We start from the raw sequence: 21,790 nt of genomic DNA, 5'->3' as shown, positions 1-21,790 counted from the left end.
TCAGGCCATTTCCATTAATGACATATGTGATTTTCATGGGTCTCAATGAATGTTAACACTGATAGTCTCTGTTTGACAAACGCTTGCACAGAACAAAATCACCCTGAAAGCTCATATGTGACCTTCGCTACATGGGGAATTTTACCAGTTATCCAGGTATAGGTATACCAGAATAACCCTCATGTGGACGCTCTTGTTCAGGTGTAAGCATGGCTTTCTCACATTAGCTTAAACCACTCCCAGTGAGATATGTGCTAAACCAAAAAGGGCAGAAATAACTATCCACAAGAGAGTAATAGATTACAAGGCAAGAAAGGGACCATTGAGACCATGTAGTACGACCTCATAGAATATCAGGGTTAGAAGGGACTTCAGGAGGTTATCTAGTCCAACCCTCAAAGCAGGACCAATCCCCAACTAAATCAAACCTCCAGTAAAACAAACACCAAAGACCTTCCCCCAAATAATTACTAGAGCCGTTCTTTTTAGAAAAAAAACATCCACTCTTGATTTAAAAATTGCCAGAGATGTAAAATCCACCATGACCCTTTCTAAGTTTTTCCAGTGATTAATTACTCTCACTGTTAAAAAAAAAATGTTTTCCTTATTTCCAATGTGAATTTGTCTAGCTTCTATGTCCAGCCATTGAATCTTGTCATATTATTATAAATATCTATAACTAGCTACATGGGGAGCAAATCCCAGATGTGTCCAGAAGTTCTTTTATGGCCTATGTTATACGGGAGGTCAGAATAGACTATCACAATGACACTTCTGGCCTGAGAAGTTATGAATTGTAATGAAAGAGACCTACTCTCCTTCAGATACTACCTCACCCACCTTGTCTCTCTCATATCCTGGATATAACAATACTGCCAACAAGAATGAATTTTAATGCAAGTTAAAAAACATTTTAAATCACACTAGGCACCTATTTTCAAATTTAGGCAAATCAATACCTTAAAAATCCTGGCCAAGTGTCCAATTCCCATTGGTGCCTTTGAAAGTCTTCATCTTAAGTCATTTGGCTGAGATTTTCAAAGAAGATCAAGAGAGTTAGGTGCCCAAATGCCACTGACTTCTATGGGTACCTAACTCCCTTAGTATTTGTAGTAAATCTCAGCCTAGAGTCCAGTTTTTTAAAGATATTTAGGCACCAAATGAGATTTTCTAAAGCATCTAGGTGATTATCTACCTTTGAAATCAATGATTTTGAGGCAGTTAGGTACTTCTGAAAATATCATTAGGTGCCTAGATACTTCTAAAAATCTGGCCCTAAATGACTAGCCCAAGGCCAGACAGGGAATCAGAGGGGAGCCAGGAAAAGAGCCCAAGTGTTTTTCTGATCTCCCCACAGTGGGAGGTTTGCAAGCAGAAAGCATTTAAAAGGTGTCCCTGTGAAGTCCAGCTGGTTGAATCTTCTGCAGAAGGAAAATTCTGACTTTTCAAAATCTAATCAGAATGAAACCAAACAATTTCAAAATGTTTGGAAAAGAATCTTTACAGGTCAATCAAAGCTCTCCCTTTTGATAAAGTGGGTATGGTTTGTTGTGATTTAGACTTTTTAAAAATGTGACTTTATATTTTGTATAAAATAAATATTGGGGGCTAAATCAAAACACTTTGTTTCAATTCTCTTTTCACCAAAAAGAAATGTCATCAGAAGCAATATGTTCCAAAATTGATATGTTCCAGTTTGTGAAAATCAATGTTTCCATGGAAAGTTTAAATTTTGACTATATGGCCATTTCTGATGCATAATGTGCTGTTAGGAAATTTGAAACCAGGTCTACTGTGAAGTCATGACATACAGGTTTCCTTCCCAGCCCTCATAACCAGCCCCCCTAATCCCAAAGTTCAATTTATTAACTTCTACCCTGCAAACCGTTTGCTGTATCCAATGGAAGACATTTCCTTAGATGCACCAAGTGTCCAGAAGAGGTGTCCATTGATCCATAGGGGGCTTTGGGTGTCTCCTTAGCATGCACCAGCCCCAAGCAGCTATACCCTAAAGCAGAGAGCACTGGAACATGAATGGGGAATAACCATTCACTAGTGAGATCCAGCAACTGCACGATTGGCAGAGTAGTCTGAGTTGTGACTTCTTATGGGCTCCATCCACTATTGCAACCCAACTCCACATGGGGTTTCTGAAACTGGGATCCTGAAACTCTTCTAGGAGTTGGCCAGAGTGGCGTTATGGGCGAGGAAGAGAAATTTAAAGTTAGAATCGTAGAATCATAGAATAACAGAGTTGGAAGAGACCTCTGGAGGCCATCTAGTCCAACCCCCTGCCCAGAGCAGGACCAATCCCAACTAAATCATCCCAGCCAAGGCTTTGTCAAGCCTGACCTTAAAACTTGATGCAAGGGAGAGCTAAGAGGAGGGGCCAAACAGGGTGCTTAACTAATCAGGTGGACAGGTGAGGATGCCTGAATTTTTGATGGGCTGGAGGGTGTGTGAAGTGGTAGTCAGGGAGATGGGAATTTCTACAGTACTAATGGGCTGTTTGTTTGCTTCTTATAGGAGGTCTACAAGGACTGCCAGTTTCTATGCCTGTCATTGGTAGGTGGACTTATCCCAGTTGACACAAATTGCCTCCTCAGAGCTTAGTCAGCATGAAACCCCAAACCAGCTAACACTTGACCATGGGGGGAATTTCCCCCTACACTTCTGTTTGAACCTCTGGAGAGTCCAGTGACTGCAGGTTTGGCAGCGTGGCTGTAGTTACTTCTCCACCTCCACTGCCTGACAGATGGGGGTGAACTTTTCTTTAGAGCTGTAGGTCCAGGACCAGACAGGATGATGCTTGGTAGTGGTGGGTGCATTTGTCCCAGAAGGCCCAAATGACCTCCTCAGAGCTTAGTGAGCACTAAGCAGCTCAAACCACAAACCAGTTGCCAATTTGGTTGAACATCCATTTTTCATTAAATAAATAAATAAATAAAATAAAATTGTGAGAAACCCTCATCAGCCCCAGGTAGCTCACACCGTAAGCCAGGTGCCACTGGGAGGTAAGTTCTAACCATTGCACTCCTCCTTCTACTGACATGGGGCCTGACATTCTAGGACACCAGGTAGAGACAGATTCAGCAGCCAGGTGTCTGACCCTACACTGGCTGTTGCATCCCTGCTCTCAGGAGATTTTGGGCACTGGGAACATGAGTCTTTTGTCTCTTCATCCCCAGGGCCTCACAGGATAGACAGCTGCCTTCTGGGCACATTATGTTCTCTTTCCTCCCCAGGTACTGATTACACTAGTGAACACTGTCAGGGTGTCCCCCTCCTCCTCCAGGAGCTTCATGTTCATGCCTCAGCTGGGGAAGACTGCGAGGGAATCTTCAGGCATCTGAAGGAATTCCTGAAAGGCAAGTGGACCAGCAGGACTAAATTTACCGCCTCTCCCTGTGTCTAATCATTTAGAATTGGATTTTCAAATGGGGTCCAAAGTCTACGTCCTTTGTTGCCTTCGGTAATGCCAGCTCTCATGAATTGCTGTGAATGAATTGTGGCATGCTCATTTCCATGACAACATCCAAGTATTTCCCAATATTTTCACAAATCCCCAGGGCTGTTCCAATACACACAGGCTGAAGTTTTCAAAAGGGCCTGAGGGAATTAGGACCCCAAATACTATTGCTTTTCAATGGACCTGGGCACCAAAACTGCCTTAGCCCCCATTGAACGTCCCTGAAACCCTAAACATATCTAATGAGCCTTCCATTGTTGTCCCAAATCTAACCTCATTTTGTCCATTATTTATGCAGAGGAGAACTGCAACAATTCCTACCTGAAGTGCTGTGAAGTGAGTGAGACCAGGGATTTGAAGAGCTGCGAAGAAAGAATGGTGGTGTTCGCTGAACTCATCTGGATTTTTGAAAAGGAACTTGGAGGCAAATTTTATAGAAACTTTTCTCAGTTAGACAGGATTTTTCAAAGCCATCGCGCCCATTGACTTTCCAAATTATTGCCCCAGATGTGGGAGCAAAGAACCAGATGTGCCCTAAAAGGAAGAAAATTTGTCATTTAACTATTTCCCTCCATAATTCATCATTTCAAGTGTGTCATCTCTTTCTTCTATTTCCCCCCTCACATTAAGAGGGAAAAACAAAAAGTTATGATAACCAGTATCTGGTTAAAGGTTAGGAATCAAAGACTAGGAATAAATGGTCACTCTTCACAATGGAGAGAGGTAAATAGTGCGGTGCCCCAGGGATCTGTGCTGGGACCAGGGCTGTTCAACATATTCATAAATGATCTGGAGAAAGGAAAACTTGCAGATGATACAAAACTACTCAAGATAGTTAAGTCCAAATCAGACTGGGAAGAGTTACAAAGGGACCTTATAAAACCGAGTGACAGGGCAAGAAAATTACAGATGAAATTCAATGTTGATAAATGCAAAGTAATGCACATTGGAAAACATTATCCCAAATCTATATGATGTGGTCTAAATTAGCTGTTACCACTCAAGAAACAGATCTTGGAGTCATTGTGGACAGTTGACAGAAAACATCCACTCAATGTGCAGCTGCAGTCAAAAAAGCTAACAGAATGTTGGGAATCATTAGGAAAGGGATAGATAATAAGACAGAAAATATCATATTGCCTCTATATAAATCCATGGTACGCCCACATCTTCAATACTGCGTGCAGCTCTGGTTTCCCCATCTCAGAAAAGGTATATTAGAATTGGAAAAGGGTCAGAAAAGGGCAACAGAAATAATTAGGTGGATGGAACAGCTTCTGTATGAAGAAAGATTAAAAAGAAAGGGACTGTTTCTCTTGAAAAAGAGACGACTGAGGGGAGATATGACAGAGATCTATTAAAATCATAAATTGTGTGGGAGAATATGAATAGGGAAGTGTTATTTACCATTTCACATAGCACATGAACCAATGAAATTAATTGGCAATAAGTTTAAAACCAACACAAGGAAATATTTCTTCAGACAATGCACAGTCAATCTGTGGAACTCATTGCCAGGGTTGTAAAGGCCAAAAGTGTAATTGGGTTAAAAAAAGAATTAGAACAGTTCATGGAGGCTAGGTCCATCAATGGCTATTAGCCAAGATGGTCAGGAATACAGTCCAATGATCTGGGTGTCCCTAAAGCTCTGACTAATAGAAGCTGGGACTGGACGACAGGGGATAGATCAGTCAATAAATTGACCTGTTCTGTTCATTCCCCCTGGCCATTCATATGTTCTTATGTAAGGCCCTAGGGTCCTTTTGCCACCAAAATCCTATTGAAAGTCTATGGGAATGTGTCTCCTAACACTGACATTCAAAAAGTTCAAGCTTTATAACCATTAAAATACAAATTGTCAACATCACATGTCAAAATATATGAAGTAAATATAGTTAAATCAAACTCAGATGAGTTCTCAAGCAGCATTTTTCATGCTTTGCCTCTCGGTAAATTTCTGTTATCATAGATCAGATAGACGGGAATTATTTTTCCCATGTGAGTGTCCTATGAAATTGACATTTACTGATCAAAATCTAATCCTTCCAAGACTAATAATAGTTAAGAAATAAGGAATCCCACAAAAGATACAGAGATGCTGAATAAGAGTGCTTGTAAGTTTCAGGCCATATGGTTAAAAGATTTAAACCTGGAATGGGATTTTTGAAAGCATCTAGGCACCTAACCTCCACTGATTTCAAAATCCCACTAGGTGCTTAAATATTTTTTTTAAATCTGGCCCTGAGGGACTTTGCTGTAATTTAAGAGAACACAAGGCCATTTAGAACTTATCCTGAAGTAATACCATATTGAAGGTGTGTGGCAGTTAAGTATCTAGCAGCCTTAGATGTCGTTGAGTAAACAAAAGCTAAACTTACCTTTGGAGAAAGTAAATTTAGTTACTAATTTTTTATTAACGAGCAACAGGATTATTGACAGTACAATTTTTTTATTTATTTAATTTTTTTACAAGCATAGTAAGAAGCACAATGTCAGGTGTTCTAGGTCTGGTAAAACCAAAGTAAAAGTTATTTCTAAAAGAGAATATTTTCCATCAGTTAATCCATTTTGTTCTTGATTTAGAACAAACCCCAACATTTCAAATTTCTCTGTATAAAGACCCTGGAGTTGTGGGTTCCCCCTGATCTCATGCAGTCTTCTGGCCTGCCCATTCGCTCCTTACCCACCACTCTCTCCTCAAACCCCATCCCCATTCCAAGTCCTGTCACACCAAAACTGGTCCTCAGTTATGCCTGTGAAAATGCAAAGAAACATCCATTGTCAGAGAGGGCTGCACAAGTAGGAGTCCCTGCATCCTGCCAGCGCAGTGTCTGTCAGTCAGTCTGGGAGCTAGACAATCAGACAGGCTGAGTCCAGTAGCCCCGAAGCAGAATAACCTCTGTGTTTATTGCAATTGCTCTGCAAGGGGCACTATGCTACCTGAGTGCCTGTGGATCAACAAATACCTGTCTCTGCCCCTACTCACACCTACTAGCAACCGAGAAGAAAAAAGGAATTCAGTCTATAGACTTCTAGCTATTTCTTTGTACTTATTTTCAGCTTTGATTTTTATTCTGATTTTTTTTTTTTTTGCCTAATAGGATGTTCATGCCAATTGTTAAGGAAAACCATAACCTGTCTCCTCTACTGGATATGGGGGTGCACCAACAACTTTCTGTACAAAAGTAGTAAGCAAAATCCATTTGAATTGCACTTTCCACTTTTGTTTCTACCTCTGCAGTATGAATTTCCCTGTTTTTCAAGGTTCTGTTTTGACAGAGAATAGCTTAAACAGAAAGCAATGGGAAAAAGGCAGCCAGATTGTATAATGGGCAAAAGAAGGCAGTAGAGGGTGAGAGACAGGAAAAAAGTAGCTATGCTGTGTAATGGGTCGCAGGGGGCAGCAGGGGGTGAGAACATAAGAATGGCCACACTGGGTCAGACAGATCTAGCCCAGTATCTTGTCTTCTGAAAATGGCCAATGCCAGGTGCTTCAGAGGTAATGAGCAGAACAGGTAATCATCAAGTGATCCATCCCCCGTCGCCCATTCCCAGCTTGAAGGGGCGACTATACTGTATAATGGGCACTAGGGACAGCAGAGATTGGGGGTGGGGAAGGGGCAGCAGTGGGGAAGGGATTGGGGCGGGGGGGGAGGGGACAGCTGTCTTATAGCCCACAAAGCTTTAAAGATAGTGTCATGAAATTTATCACAAATTCTGTATCTAGTAACCTGTTTATTGGCCTCCACATTGCCATATTACCTGAGTGCCTGGTGACAGCTGAGAATTTCCTGCAAGGCAGAGAACTGTTATTCGCATGTAACTGATGGAGATCTGAGGTGCAAAAATGAGAAATGACTTTCTCAAGGCCCCAGAGGGAGGATGTTGAGGACTATGAGAATTATCACAAACCTATGAAAATTCTTGTGCACAAGAGAGAATAAAAGCAGCAGTAAAAATGGAATTTCTGCTTTTTGTTCCAACAAACTTTTCTGAATATTTGTTTTGGTTTGTTTTGCATTATCCACTCACCACTGTTTGAGAGCTGGTGTGGCAATGTATTTTACAAGGTTTTATGAGACTCAGATTGCAAGGCATCCCCAATCATCATTACGGCAAGAGGTATTCTTTACTGATGGTCAACATTTATCAAGTGATATTTTCATTCTGAGTGGAAAATGGCCATTTTCTAAAATCATTTTTTTCACAGAAAAAACTCAGTTTTTTCGGGGAAATTATTGGATTAAAATCTCTGTTGTTCATGAAAAACAGAAAATGAGTCAGCTTCCATCCCTGTGGAATGAAACAATTTTGAAATTCCAATGCTTTTTGGGGTGTGAGGGAGGAGAAGCAGATATTCTTCATTTTTTTGACCAGCTCCAATTGCCTTTTTGAGTGTTCATGGAAAGTAAATAAAAGGGAAACCCACATGAAACCCGAAGGCACTGTGGGGCTTTTGTTTGGACAGATGATTGTCAGTGCGTTGTTGCTGTGTTTGCCCCACTCTGTTGTGAGCTAGTGTCAAAGCAAACAGTAAATGTTCTAGGTATTAATATGATTCAGAATTTGCCGTGAGTCAGGACTTCTTTATAACGCAGCCGGGATTCTCGTAAAACGGAGATTTACCAAATGCTGGCTCAAAGATGTGTTTATAGATCATGCCCATGTGTCACTGAGCTGGTTTAGATGCTAATTTCTCAAAATTAGAGCTGAGGTTTTTCAAGGAGGCTCAGGGCAAGGTTTTAGTGTCTAAAGATACCGATAGACATCTGTGGTTAATAGGATTGAGACATCTAGGCCCAGATTGTCAAAGGTATTTATGCGTTGATGTGGTCAGCATTGCAACACCAAACTGATTTAGGACTATGGACTGCCAATGAGATTTTCTCTCCTAAACATTGAGATTGGACTCCTAAATCTGTTAGGCACTGAGGTCAGAAGTGCCTAAATACCTTTATCAATCTGGGCCCTGGGCACTTTGAATACCCACTGGGCCTCTCTCTCTACCTTTAGGCACCAACCCACCTTTGCAAGTCTGGCCCCTTGTGGTAACTGCAGAAGCACCCAAGCAGGGCAGGCATCTAACTCCCACTGTTAGGTGCCTGTCAGTGACCAGAATGGGGGTTGTCCTACCTACTGGTTAGAGCAGGAGTCATGCTGAGTGATGACAGCAGGCATCAGTAGCCAGGAATTGGAGCCGAGGGTAGGTGCCAGAGTCAAAGGCAAGTGGCCGCTGCCGAGGGTCAAAGGCAGAGTCAGAGGCCAGGAATCAGAGACGGTTATTGGCACAAGACAAGGTGGGTACAAGGCTGGGCACAGGGCAGGAGCAGGAGCTCTCCCAGCCATGGGTGAATTCTTTGAGCAGCCAGAGCCCTGCCACTGGTCATAAGAGCAAGTTTGCAGCTCCCCACAGCCAGTTGGGTGTTTGGGCTAATCAGGCAGCTCAGCTGGGGCCCAGCTGTGCTTGTTAGACTGTGGGGGGGTTAAGCTAGCACATAATTAGGCTAGCTGCATCTCCCTTCTCCTGATAGTGCTTAACTTGCTTTAGGTGCCTTAGGAAATCCCACTAGGAGTTTATCTGCCAGTTGAGGCACCTTTGAAAATCCACATGGAATTCAGGGGGATTTGGGCACCTCACTCATTGTGACCCGCTGGAAAAATCACAGTCTAAAACAATACTTGGGTGCACTTTCGCAGGTCATGATGCCCAATCCACTGGTTTGACCAACAACAAATTAATCTACTTGATTGATGCCGGCATTGCCATAAATTCTGCCTACCCCCTCGTTCTGCGCCCACAGAGGAAAGTGCAACTGATCCTCTCCTTCGACTTCAGCGCCGGGGATCCTTTCGAGGTAACTTCTGTTATTCATTGTGATATCTCCCAACGCCCCCGTCGGGATCAAGCACTGCAGAAATACCCAGGACTTGGCCCATGACCCAGTGAGGTTACACGGTTGTTAGCAGCAGTAATTTGGATTCCCTGAAGGTGCTGTGGGGATCACAATTTGAGATGTGTGGATGTATAGGATCCACTGGGAATTTTTACCTTATTCCCTGCAAGGTCGCTTGGGATTGGGGTGTGGGCATGTGGCCAGTCGTGACCTCTCTTTCCCTGTGGATGTCATGGAAGAAGAGGAAAACTTGAAATTCAGTTTTACTCTGTGTAAAAATGGCAGCTGCTTACTCCACAGATGTGCCCATGTGTGTATCACAGTCCTATCTGACAGGCTAAATGACAGTCATTAGGTTTGACCACTTTTCATTTCTGTTAGCACGTACAGAGCCAAGAGCGCTCTAGCAGGAGGAGACGGGGTCAGTAGAAATGTGAACTAAGTTCCAGTAAGTCAGTTAGAACTCTGCAAACTCGCTAACCTCAGCCTCCCATATCACCAGGGCTCCATAGGTGATATTGTCTCCCTCTAGTGGCCGCAGCTACTGTAACACTTTGCTACTTTGTTTACATCAAAGACAAGTTTTTCTATAGATGAATTTGTAAAAGACAAAACAAAAATCAAACTTGTGCTTTTGGAGCTGAAAGTCTGGGTTTTGATTTCTGTTTATTACGGTGGGCTGAGGTTAAGGGACCTAAGGGATTATTTTTTATGGGAACTGGGCATCCACATCCCTTAGGAGCTTTTGAAAACCTCAGCCACAGTATATGCATTGTTATGCAAAGATTCCTGCTACACAGATAAGGCAACAGGATCATGTCTGGTTTCCATGGAGGCCCTCGATTAGTCAGTTCTTTAGAGGCTCCTTGGAATGTTTGTATACTGTAGGTGAGGGATATTTTTAACTCTCTAGCCTGGCCATATTAGTGACATCACATTTTATTAATGGGATGGTCATTTTTTATTTATTTCTTTTAAAATTACTTTTCCCTCTTTGCCAGACCATCAAGAAAACTGCCATTTATTGTAAGACAAATCACATCCCATTTCCCGAGATAGATCCAGAAGAGATTAAGGACCCAGATCACCCCTCCGATTGCTACATCTTCAGAGGAAAGGATGTTCCCACTGTCATGCACTTCCCACTCTTCAACACCATAAATTGTCCAGGTAACTTAATTGTGCACCACTCTTCTAAAACTCTATGGGCTAGATTCGCAAACAGACTTAGGTGCCTCATTGCCAGTTTAGCCACCTAAATGTTAGAACCAGGCCTCACTGGGAATCACAAAACCCTTGCTCAGCTGCCACCAGACTCTATAGGAACCTACACTTACTCAGGGCCTATGATTTGCAGAAAAGTTCTCTCGGTGCCTGAGTTTCTGTCTCTGGGCATGTCCACTGCTGCCCCATCCTAGGCTTCCAGATACATGAAGAGAGGTGTTTCTCTGCCTCACTTGGCTGTGGCAGACATGCTGAGGCATGGCCTGCAGGATCAGGCCCCACACATGCGCTCAGACAAATGCAGGGAGGGAGGCCCTCCCTCATAACTTTTAGCCCAGAGGTTATGGCACTCACCTGGGATGGGGGGGCAGGTCAAGTTCCCCCTCAGCCTGAGGGAGGAGAAGGGATTTGAAGAGGGATGTGCCGTCTCTCAGGCAAAGGCCAAAACCACTGGGCAAGGGGATATGCTGATGTGGGACTCCCTCAGTATCTCCTATTGTATCTGTTCTACTTTGGATAAAGAATTGGAGAGTCAGCGGAACAGGGGGAATGGAGGCCGGGCCCCCAACAGCCCGTGTAAGTGCTGTAACCACCAGGCTATAGAGTGTCTGTCATCACAGATGAGAACCCCAAGCAGAGACAGACACCTCCCTCTAGCCTGGACTTGGGTGCTGAACTCCCTCAGCGGTTAGCACACATCCCTCTCCTGGGCATCTCCCACGGGCTAGCGTAGGTGGTTCCCAGCCTAGCATACTGGTGTTTGTGGATCACTTTCCCAGGAGCCTGTCTCTCTTCTTTCATTGCACAGGGAGCCTGGGCACCTAACTCAGCCTTTGTGAATCCCAGTGATTTTCCAGGGGTCTAAAATTAGGCGCCATGACTCTCCGTAACCCAGCCCCTGAGTTCCGCTGTGAATCTCGCCCCGTGTGTCTGAATTGGAGCTCGCTGATTGAAATGGAGCTACTCCTGAGTGACACTGGTGAAAATGAGCAGAGGAGCTCAAGTAGTGTGACTGTCTACCAGAGCAGGGTTCATCTAGCCCTCTGTCGTGTCTCTGACAGTTGCCATCACCACATGATTCACAAGGAGGGGCACAAACCCCCGTAATAAACAATTATAAATAACCTTTCCCAGGAAAGTAGTTTTTGTGTGGGCTAATGCAGGCAGGTTTATATCTCTTGCATTGTCTTTTAATCCAGTCTGCTATAAACATGGATGTTTGCATAATATCCAATCCTTCCTACAATCCTACTGTGACCGGCCCATGGTGTCCCTGCGACAATGAGTTCCACAGGACACTCGTGTGCTTCACAAAATAATCCCCCATCACCTGTTTTAAATGTATTGCTTTTCAATTAATTTTGAGTCACGCTACGGTCAGAAACTAGGCTCTTTGGTTCATGCTAATCAAGACAAAAGTGCAAATCCTTGTTGATCAATGTTTTAAATTGTTTAATATATATTTACGCAAATCAAATGGATTTCTCTGGATTACCACCCTGTGTAATTGAGAGGCAATGTAGCAGAACAGGCCACCTTCAGCGGGAGTGGAAAGGGGACCTAACTGGTGTCACTTACACTTTCTCTTGGCCTGTCGACATGTGAATTACATGAGATACAGACTCTCTTGAATTCATTGGACAGATTCAGCTTTGACCTGCTGCACTGTAAATGCAGATCCTCAAAAGGATTTGGGCACCTAATTCCCATCAATCTTCCAGCTGCCCAGCAAAGAAAGGCGTCTGGAAGATCTTTGTTTTTCCTAGTTTGCAAAGGAAGGGAAATAAAATAGATAAACTGAAGAGGGTAAGGAAGATGGGGGTGGGGAGGACTCATCAGTAGAGCATCTCCTTGTGGCCAGTTGTGGGCATAACATCTCTCTCCCCACCTGGAGCCCCCAACTGATAACCACTCTGGTGGACCGCCTTTTCCCAGGACTCAGCCCTCGGGCCAGGTCACAATGTAAATCCACCCATTCTGGTGTACCAGTTTCCCACAAATAAAAGTCCAGTATCCTTATAGCAGGTCTCTGGCACCAACTCTAGGTCCTAGGGATGTTGTACAACCTTGCCCCATGGCTTCCAGTCATCCTTGTCCCCTTCTTAAGGACTTCATGCCACTTTCTCCTGTAGCTGGTAAGGGAACCCTGGCCCTCGCACTCCACCGGGTTCCAGTCCAGGGGCCCTATAAACAACAGTGAAGGCCCACTCCTTTTACAGGCCTTCTCCCTCCACAACCTCTGTAGGGCCAGGGCTCTCCCCTGGAACCCCCTAACACAAATCCCGAGCTAAAAGGATAAACTCAAGCCAATTACTACTCTCCTCAGGCTTGGCCTCTCATCCATCCCTGCTGCTTTGTTCCTCTGCTGAGCAATTCCCAGAACTCTTTCCCTGGTTCTCCAGTTCCTGCCCTTTTATCAGGGCTTAGTACTGCAGCCTGCTCTGTTCCAATGGATGCTTTCTCTCACTGCTTCTTGCCAGATTTCGATACTCAGGAGACCATCCCCGAAGCCAACTCTCTTCCATGTCTCTCCACTCCCTAACCCAGAGAGAGGTCCTCCTTGCAGCCTCCTCCTTCTCTGAAACTCCTGCCTTCATGGAGCCCACCCAGCTCCCTCCCCAGCTGGGACTCACCTTCAGCTAAGTCTGGTTCTCCCTCCAGGTGTAGCCAGGGAACATAATTGGCCCACATTAACCCTTTCAGGGCCTGTCTGAGCTACACAGTCCATCACATCAGTGTATATAGATAGCTAGATAGGCTATCCCCATACACCCTAGCTAGATAAGCTCCCTTAAAAGCATGAGATGGGCTTAAAATCATGACATTGTTAAAACAATAAGCATTTGGTTATTTGTATTTGTTTGCTGGTTTCTAAGCCTTTAAAGTGCATCAGTGTCACATTTGCAGGTTTTACTCTGAAACCTAAGGACTGGAAACTTACTTTTGAAAATATAAATAACAGCTGTGATCCTCACCTAATCCTGGTAACAGTCTTCAAATATAGACTCATAGAATATCAGGTTTGGAAGGGACCTCAGGAGGTCATCTAGTCCAACCCCCTGCTCAAAGCAGGACCAATCCTGAATTTTTACCCCAGATTGCTAAATGTTCCCCTCAATGATTGAACTCACAACCCTGGGTTTAACAGGCTAATGCTCAAATCACTGAGCTATCCCTCCCTCTTAAGTATGTTAAGGGCTCTATAAAGCGGATGAGATCAATGATTCTCAATGTCCATTGAAAATAGGACAAAAAGTCATAGGCTTAATATGGAGCATGGGAGATTTAGGTTCACTATTAGATTCATAGAACGATAAGGTTAGAAGGGACCGCAAGGGTCATCTAGTCTAACCCTCAGCCAAGATGCAGGATTTGTTCTGTCTAAACCATCCCAGACAGATGGCTACCCAGCCTCCTTTTGAAAACCTCCAGTAAAGGAGATTCCACGACCTCCCTAAGCAGTTTGTTCCATTGTCCTACCATTTTTACAGGTTGGATTTTTTTTCCAGAGATTTAATCTAAATCTGCTCTGCTGTAGTTTGAACCCATTGCCTCTTATCCTGCCCTCTATGGCATGAGAGAAAAACTTTCTCAGTCTTTTTTATGGCAGTCTTTTAAGTATTTGAAGACAGCTATCATGCCCCACTTAATCTTCTCTTTTCCAAACTGAACATACCCAGTTCCTTCAGCCTTTGCTCATAGGGCTAGCATTTCATCCCTTTGAACATCTTTGTCACTCACCTCTGGAGCCTTTCCAGCTTCTGTATATCCTTTCCATATGTTAGTGACCAAAATTAGACACAGTACTCGAGCTCAGGTCTAACCAGCACTGACTACAGTTGCCCTGTATCACCTCTCGTGACTTCCATACTATGTCTTTGTTAACACAGCCTAAAATTGCATTTGCTTTCTTTGCAACAGCATCGCATTGCTGACTCATATTGAGGTTGTGATCCACCACAACTCTCAGATCCTTCTCAGCAGCGCTGCTGCCAGGCCAGTTACCCCCTATTCTGTATTTGTGCATTTGGTTTTTCTTCCCTCAGTGCAGAAATTTACATTTGTCTTTGTTGAATTTCATTTTGTTGTCTATAGCCCAATGCTCCAAGTTATCAAGATCCTTTTGAATTTTAGCTCTATCCTCCAAAGTGTTGGCAACCACTCTAGCTTTGCGTCATCTGCAAACTTGATAAGTATATTCTCTATTCCTACATCCAGGTCATTAATAAAGATGTTAAACAAGACTGAACACAGCACAGATCCCTGTGGAACCCCACCTGAGACCTCCTCCAATCTGACATCATTCCATTAATAGTTACTCTTTGTTTGAGGTTGTTTAACCAATTATATATCTTCTTAATGGTAGTTCTACCAAGTCCGCATTTCTCCAGCTTACTTATCAGAATGTCATGTGGGATTGTGTCAAAATCCTTGCTGATGTCCAGCTATATTATGTCCACTTCATTCGCCCTATCAACCAAATCAGTTACCCTGTCAAAGAAGGAAATCAAGCTGGTTTAGCATGATTTGTTCTATGCCAATCCATGCAGGCTGCTAATGATCACCTCTTTGTTCTCCAGGTATTTGCAAATTTAATGTTTTAAACATTGTTCTAGTAGGTTCCCAAGTTTCCTGGCTCCCCTTTCCCCCCCTTTTAAAGATGAGCTCTTCTCCAGTCTTCCAGGACCTCTCCTGTCATCCATGAGTTCATAATTATTATTGCCAGTGACTCCAAGATTTCTTCAGCTAATTCCTTCAGTACCGTCGGTAAATAGCATCAGGCCTTGCTGATTTGAATTCATTAAATTGGTCAGAAAATCTGTGAAATGTTCTTTACTTATTCAGATCTTCATCCCTTCCCCTTTATTGTTTATGTTGCTAGTCATCTGGTCACATGTTATTTTTTGTTGGGGGAAAAAAACTAAGAAAAACTTCCTAACTCTCAGGGTAGTTTCACTCTGGAATAGACTTCCATGGGACGTAGTGGAATCCTCATCTGAAGATTTTAGGAACAGCTTGGATAAACATATGTCACGGATGTTCTAGGTTCACTTGGTCCTGCCTCAGCACAGGAAATTGGACTTAGTGATGTTTCAAGGTCCCTTTCAGCCCCACATTTCTGTGATTCTAAGAAAACCTCAGAAGTTGGCCATGGTGTTCCCCTTCCTCTTTAGGTACCTGGATTCTATGCTCCTGGGAGCAGTAAAAGTGTAAAAGCAGTACCACTGTTTCCCTCTATTTGACACTTACCCACCTGTTTTTTTCCTAGGTAAAATAAAGGACTTCAGAGACAAGTTTACCACCTTTACTAGACATTACTCAGAGGATGATGTCAAAGAACTCCTCAAAAGAGCAAAGATGAATGTGTCCAACAACAAGGAGAAGATTTTGAATGAGATCCAGCAGATTGTGTCCTCCTCCACCAAGGAGTTTTAAAACCACATCTCTGTTTGGCTCCTGATAATGAAGGACAGAAAATCTGTGCCTGGCTCTGACTTGCATATTTCCCAAGAGGCTGTTCACTGTGACCACTTAGAACCTAAGTGCAGCAGGGAGGAGTTAGTTTCCCAGTGTTAGATTCACAAAGCGATTTAGGTACCTAACTGCCCCTGTAGGTGCCTGAGTCACAGATTTAGGCACTCCAGGGGTTCACAAAATTCTTGCTCAGCTGCCAGAGAACCCTGTAGTGCCTAAACTCCCTCAGCACCAAAGTTGTTTCAGTGAAATTTCCCTGGGTGTCTATGTTTCTGCCTCAGGGCATGTGCACTGCAGCCGCCATCTCAGTGTCCACGGCCCTAAGACCCAGAGTGATTCCCTACTCGGGAAAGACAGGCGTTCCTCTTCCTACCTTACCTGTGGAGCCTGAGCCATGGTGCGAGAAGGAGGAAGATGGCTTCCCTCAGAACTGTTAGCCCAGCAGTCAGCGTACTCACTTGGGATGGAGGAGACCTCAGGTCAAGTTCCCTGGCTGCCTCAGGGGGAGAAGGGATTTGAAGAGGCATCTGCTATCTCTGAGGAGAGGGCCCTCGTCACTGGGCAGTGGGAAAGTGTAATTGTTATGGCGGCTTTGACAGAGAGAGAGAGAGAGCAAGGGTGAGAAGCCTGATGGCTGCAGCACTCCCCCCTGAGATCACAGACCCGGGATCTAGTCCCCCAGCTCTACAGCCCACAGTGGTAGGCCCCACAGGTGAGCTATGTGGAGGAACACCTGTCTTCCCGCAGTTCGTGCATTGCTGTGGGGCTTAGGCATCTGTATACCTAGAGCAGGGCAGCCGTGTGCATGTCCAGAGGCACCAAGGGAACGCTTACTGCCAAAACATGGGTGTTGACTGAGATAAGGCATCTACAGGATTCAGTGACAGCTGAGTGGGGGTTTGGTGACTCCCAGTGGGGCCTGATGCTGGGCTTCTGGTATGTAATATGGCCACTAGGAGCCAAGTCCTTTTGTGAATGTAGCTCTGGCTATGGAATAATGAATTTGGTAAAATGGTCCTAGATGCCTAGATAGATAGTATGTGATGATTATTAGACACATAAGTAGATAGACGGTAGATAATGATGATCGAGCTAGCTAGCTAGATTTATCTACAATACATACAATAGCTTGTGATGAGAGGGTTGACATAACTAGATAGATGAATATACAATAGCTTGTGGTGATGGACAGATTAATACATAATAGGTTAAGATAAATAGATGGGGTATATGGGGTATATGGGGATAGATAGGTAGATAGATAGAATTTATAAGACACATACATACATGTTGGTTTGTCAGTGCTCACATGGCACCACTCTCGGTTGACCAGACATCCCAATATTCTTGGGACCATTCCGATATTAGGGGCTTTGTCTTATATACACAACTATTCCCCCACCCCACCAAAAACCGTGTCCCGATTTTTCACACTTGCTATCTGGTCACCCTACACCACTGTCACACAGAAATTTACATTGTGCAGAATGATAATATTACAGCTGCCTGGCACACAAATGTGTCTGCAAGATTTCTCTGTGGGTTCTCCTAGTTTAGAAAAGGAATGGAAGTAAGAAAGGAATTTTGTGCCAAGCTGTGATCCATGATCCATCCACCTAGGGAGGTGGTCGAATCTCCTTCCTTAGAGGTTTTTAAGGTCAGGCTTGACAAAGCCCTGGCTGGGATGATTTAACTGGGAATTGGTCCTGCTTCGAGCAGGGGGTTGGACTAGATGACCTTCAGGGGTCCCTTCCAACCCTGATATTCTATGATTCTATGATTCTATGAAACAGTCTCATTAACACCCCTGGTAAATGTGGAGTAACTTTACTAAAGCTGATGATGTTACTCTCCATTTACATGGAGGCTAGAATCTGGCCTGTTATTTATAACGGTGCATTTTTTATTGCTTGTTAATTTCCAAATCATTTTTTCTTTTGCTGTGTGTGACAATAACATTTTACAACACTCTTTCCTTCTGTGTGATGAATATTAAATAAATAAACGATAATGTCCCATCATTTTTCACCTTGTCTGCCTCAGTGCTAGAAATAGCCCGGCTTTGTTCCACCACCGGCTGATTGTTCCACAGTAAGTGAGTGCGCAAAGGACTAAAGTCACAAAGGGACGCAGGATATGTCCGCACTTAAAATGCTACGGCGGCACAGCTGTATTGCTTCAGTGAGGACACGCACTGCAGTGATGGGAGGGGTTCTGTATGTAATTTATCCCCTCCCCAACTCACACACAGAGGCAGTAGCTAGGTCGCTGGAGGAATGCTTCTGTCAACCTAGTGCTGTCTGCACCAGGGGTTAGCTCGGCCTGGCTACACCTGAGAGTTGTAGCGCTGCCAATGTCAGTTTTCAGTGTAGCCCACCCCTTAGGCGCTGAGCGTCACCACTCCTAACTCTTAGGTGCTTAGAAAATCACTGGGATCCACAAAGCCTGAGTGAGGTGCCCAGGTCTCTGTGCAATGAATGAGGAGGGACAGACACCTAAGAATGGGATCCATAAAAGCCAGCCCTTGCCAGGAGGTGACCAAGCTAGCCCACGGGAGATGCCAAGGAGAGGGCTGTGTGCTAAGCCCTGCCCCTCTTGCCTCTTTGTGAGAAAAAAATTACTTGCCTGAGTAAGGGCTAGATTCAGATTCTCTTGCTCACACTGAGTTGTACTTTACACCGTAAGTCATTCCAATGGCACTATTTGTGGAGCACCATGCTACTCAATGACAGCAAGGGGATCAGAAGTCTGCTGGAACTGTAACAAAGAAACAAGTATCCAGCGCTCGCGCAGCTGTGGAAAGAGATGGACATGAGAGAAAACAGTGCTCAGATATGGTTAATAATTATATCCTAGGTTAGTCACCTGCTACGCAGGGTTTAACCCCACCACAAAGACTATGGTTCTTGTGGGCTGCAGTGATCACCACACAGAGGATTTTGCAAGAATGCAAGAGTAGGCTAGTGCCCAGAATAGAGCCGTGATATTTACACCTGTCTGAGTTAATAGCCACAGAAAGAATAACCTATTGCCATAGAAAGCAATGACATGCATTTGAAGAAATTTGGGCCTCCAGACATATTTAATTAAAAACATTGAGATGGCTCAAAGAATGCCAGACCTCCCTTCCACCTACCCCCTCCTCTTTTTCCCTTCCCCCATCCCAGGTCAACTCCTTTTCTCCTTTCTCTATTCATGTGTGTCTTCTCCTCTTTTATTCCTGCCCCCCTGCCCTCCAGGTATGCTATGTCTATGTAGCATTGTCTGCCTTTGTATTGTCTCACCTGGCTGCTTTGAAAAGTTGTAAAATTGTGTCATCCCATAGTTCTACTGGAGTAGAGCCCTGTGCCTGACCCAGTCCTAACGGGACGCAACTACAAGCACTGGGTTCGGGATGCGGTGGGTACAGGACCCAATGACAAGTGTCAGGTTTGGGTCGGAGATGAACAGTCACACCCATGAGACAGGGCAGCCCAGACCCTGCACCTCCTCCAGTCCTGCTCAATGATGGGGAGAGGAGGTGCCTGGAGGTGGGGTCTGGAGCGGGGTTGGGTGGCGAAAGGGTGGCCGGGCAAAGCCATGTCATTTTGGGCACGGTTAAGAGGGCTGTTTCTCCTCCAGGGAAAGAGGTGTTACTGGTTGTGTAAAAGCAGCTGCAGACCCAGGTGTCAGGGAGCCAGGCAGGCAGCTGTTTTGGGTGAGCAGGGTGGGGGCGCAGCTTCCCTGACCACACTGCTCCCTCAGCCTATCATGTGTCTCTGAGGCTAAGGTGGGGGGTCTTCCCCCTCACCTCCTCCACATCCACTGCCCGAGCCCCTCTGCTCCCTAGACTCCTCGGCGCACACCCACAGCCCCAAACCTCAGTGCGCCATTCAAGGCAACCTGAACCCAGCAGTGTCTGACAACAAATACTGGGCTTGGGTCAGGTCAGGTCTGAAAAAAACTTGACACTCATGGACTGAGGTCCGGTTTGGATTGACTGTGCTCTGACCAAGTTCTAGCAGGGCTTTAGAAATAGGTTTGAGCAAGCTTCTGTATTGGAGACCCCATGTAACATGCAGAATTTGGAAATATATACAATTTGTAAATCATATTTACCTTTTTGTACTTTCATTGACTGTTTCTTTATGGAAAGAAAGAAAGAAAGAAAGAAAGACTGGAATCTCTCTTGAGCCTTTTCATCATTAAAGCTTTACCAGATTAATAACCCGCTTGAGATTCACATGTTAATGTTGCTTATGCAACAGATATTTCAAAATGGTAGCTGAGGGAGTTGTTATGCCCTTTCACTTAGGGAGTCAAAGCAATGCACAAAAGGGTCAGGAAGAAAATAATAGCAATGATGTAATCTTTTACTGAATGGGAAAAAGGCATATAATTAGATAGCAACACCAGCTAAAAGGTGTTGTAAGTCAACAACCAAGTCCCAGCTCCTCAACATTTGGTTGACTGTGAGAAGCCTGTACTATCTTATGAATACTATATGCTCTATATGTTTATTGTGTGGCTTGCTTTAGGGTTGCTAGGAAGTTAATTTCAGCAGGCACAGAAAGCAGGTAGGCTGGAAAGCAGCCAGTAATATCTGGTACTATAAAGACAGTACTGGTGTCAGTGCCTTTTAAGTTTTACCACCACCAGGCTGGTGACTGTGGATGGGAGGGCCGACAGGTGGGAAACTGAAACAAAGAGCTTTGGGAGTGATTAGAAATCCAAGATACTGGACTCAGAGGCTGCAGGGATAGAGCCTGTTCCCCCCAAAGCCAGAAGTGGGATCTCTGGATAAGTTAAACCTACCACAACTTCAGGTAAGGCAGCTGAATATTGGCTGTTTATTTTGGGAACAAAACCCTATTGTTGTGTTATGCTTTGATTCCTGCTGTTGAGATTAAACGATACTTGGTTTCAAAAAGGCTGGTTTTGGGACTCTATGTTCACCCCGGTCACAGATCCCCCTGGGAAATTTTGCAAGAACAGTTGAACCTGGTTGAGCCTGCTGGTAAACAGGGATACAACCTGGGGACTGGTCTAAGGACTGGGAGAAGTTACCTAAATAAAGGGAGTTGCAGTGCCTCCTGGGAGTTGTAGTTTGTGCCAAGTGTCCCCATCCTCATCTACAGGCTGGGCTTCCTCATCCATCCCTCAAAATGCATCATGGTCTCCCATCTTAGTGAGGGGTAGCTGTGCAATATGGAGTCCTTGTTCCTGCTGCGTTATGGAAGATGTAGTCCAGATGGGGGAATCCAAGCTTCTTGATAATGGAGACACAAGGTGTAAACTACATATCCCAGAAGGCATTGCAAATTCAATTTTTGGCCAAAATCTCTCTTTTCAAGTTTTTTGGCTAAAAACTTAAAAATTTCCATGGAAAAAATGTTTTGGACCAGTTCCAATAAGACCTCAGTATGCCAATACAATGGGAGTGGAGTGAGAATATTAGCCATATGTGTTATGTATGTTGCTGAAGAAATTATAGATAGTCACTATGGGCTTGGCTGACTCACGCTTCTCTTATTTTTTTTTTTTTTTTTTTTTTTTACAGAGGTAACAAAAAGTGCCCTTCTGTGAAGTTCTGCGGTCATTTTAGCAGATATATTGTAGTGTTGTAACAACTGTCATATTTCATCAGGTCAGGTGAAAAAGCATTATACACTAAGGGCCAGATTTTCAAAGGTATTTAGGTGCCTAAAGATGCAGAGAAGTTCCTAGCTGGATCTACTAATGCTCTTAA

General features: G+C 44.2%; 1 protein-coding gene across 1 annotated transcript in view; it reads left to right on the top strand.

Moving 5' to 3' along the window:
- Positions 1-16,023, top strand: part of LOC144273848 (cytosolic phospholipase A2 gamma-like) — a 28,661-nt gene extending 12,638 nt beyond the window's left edge. The window contains exons 7-11 of the mRNA XM_077832541.1: positions 3,246-3,368; positions 3,768-3,893; positions 9,167-9,324; positions 10,365-10,533; positions 15,857-16,023. Coding sequence (XP_077688667.1) covers positions 3,246-3,368; positions 3,768-3,893; positions 9,167-9,324; positions 10,365-10,533; positions 15,857-16,023 — 743 coding nt within the window. The remainder of the gene's footprint in view (positions 1-3,245; positions 3,369-3,767; positions 3,894-9,166; positions 9,325-10,364; positions 10,534-15,856) is intronic.
- Positions 16,024-21,790: the final 5,767 nt, after the last annotated feature.

This window comes from Eretmochelys imbricata, chromosome 13, assembly GCF_965152235.1.
Source record: "Eretmochelys imbricata isolate rEreImb1 chromosome 13, rEreImb1.hap1, whole genome shotgun sequence".
Classification (NCBI taxonomy): Eukaryota; Metazoa; Chordata; order Testudines; family Cheloniidae; genus Eretmochelys; species Eretmochelys imbricata.
This window is presented reverse-complemented; position numbering and strand designations above follow the sequence as displayed.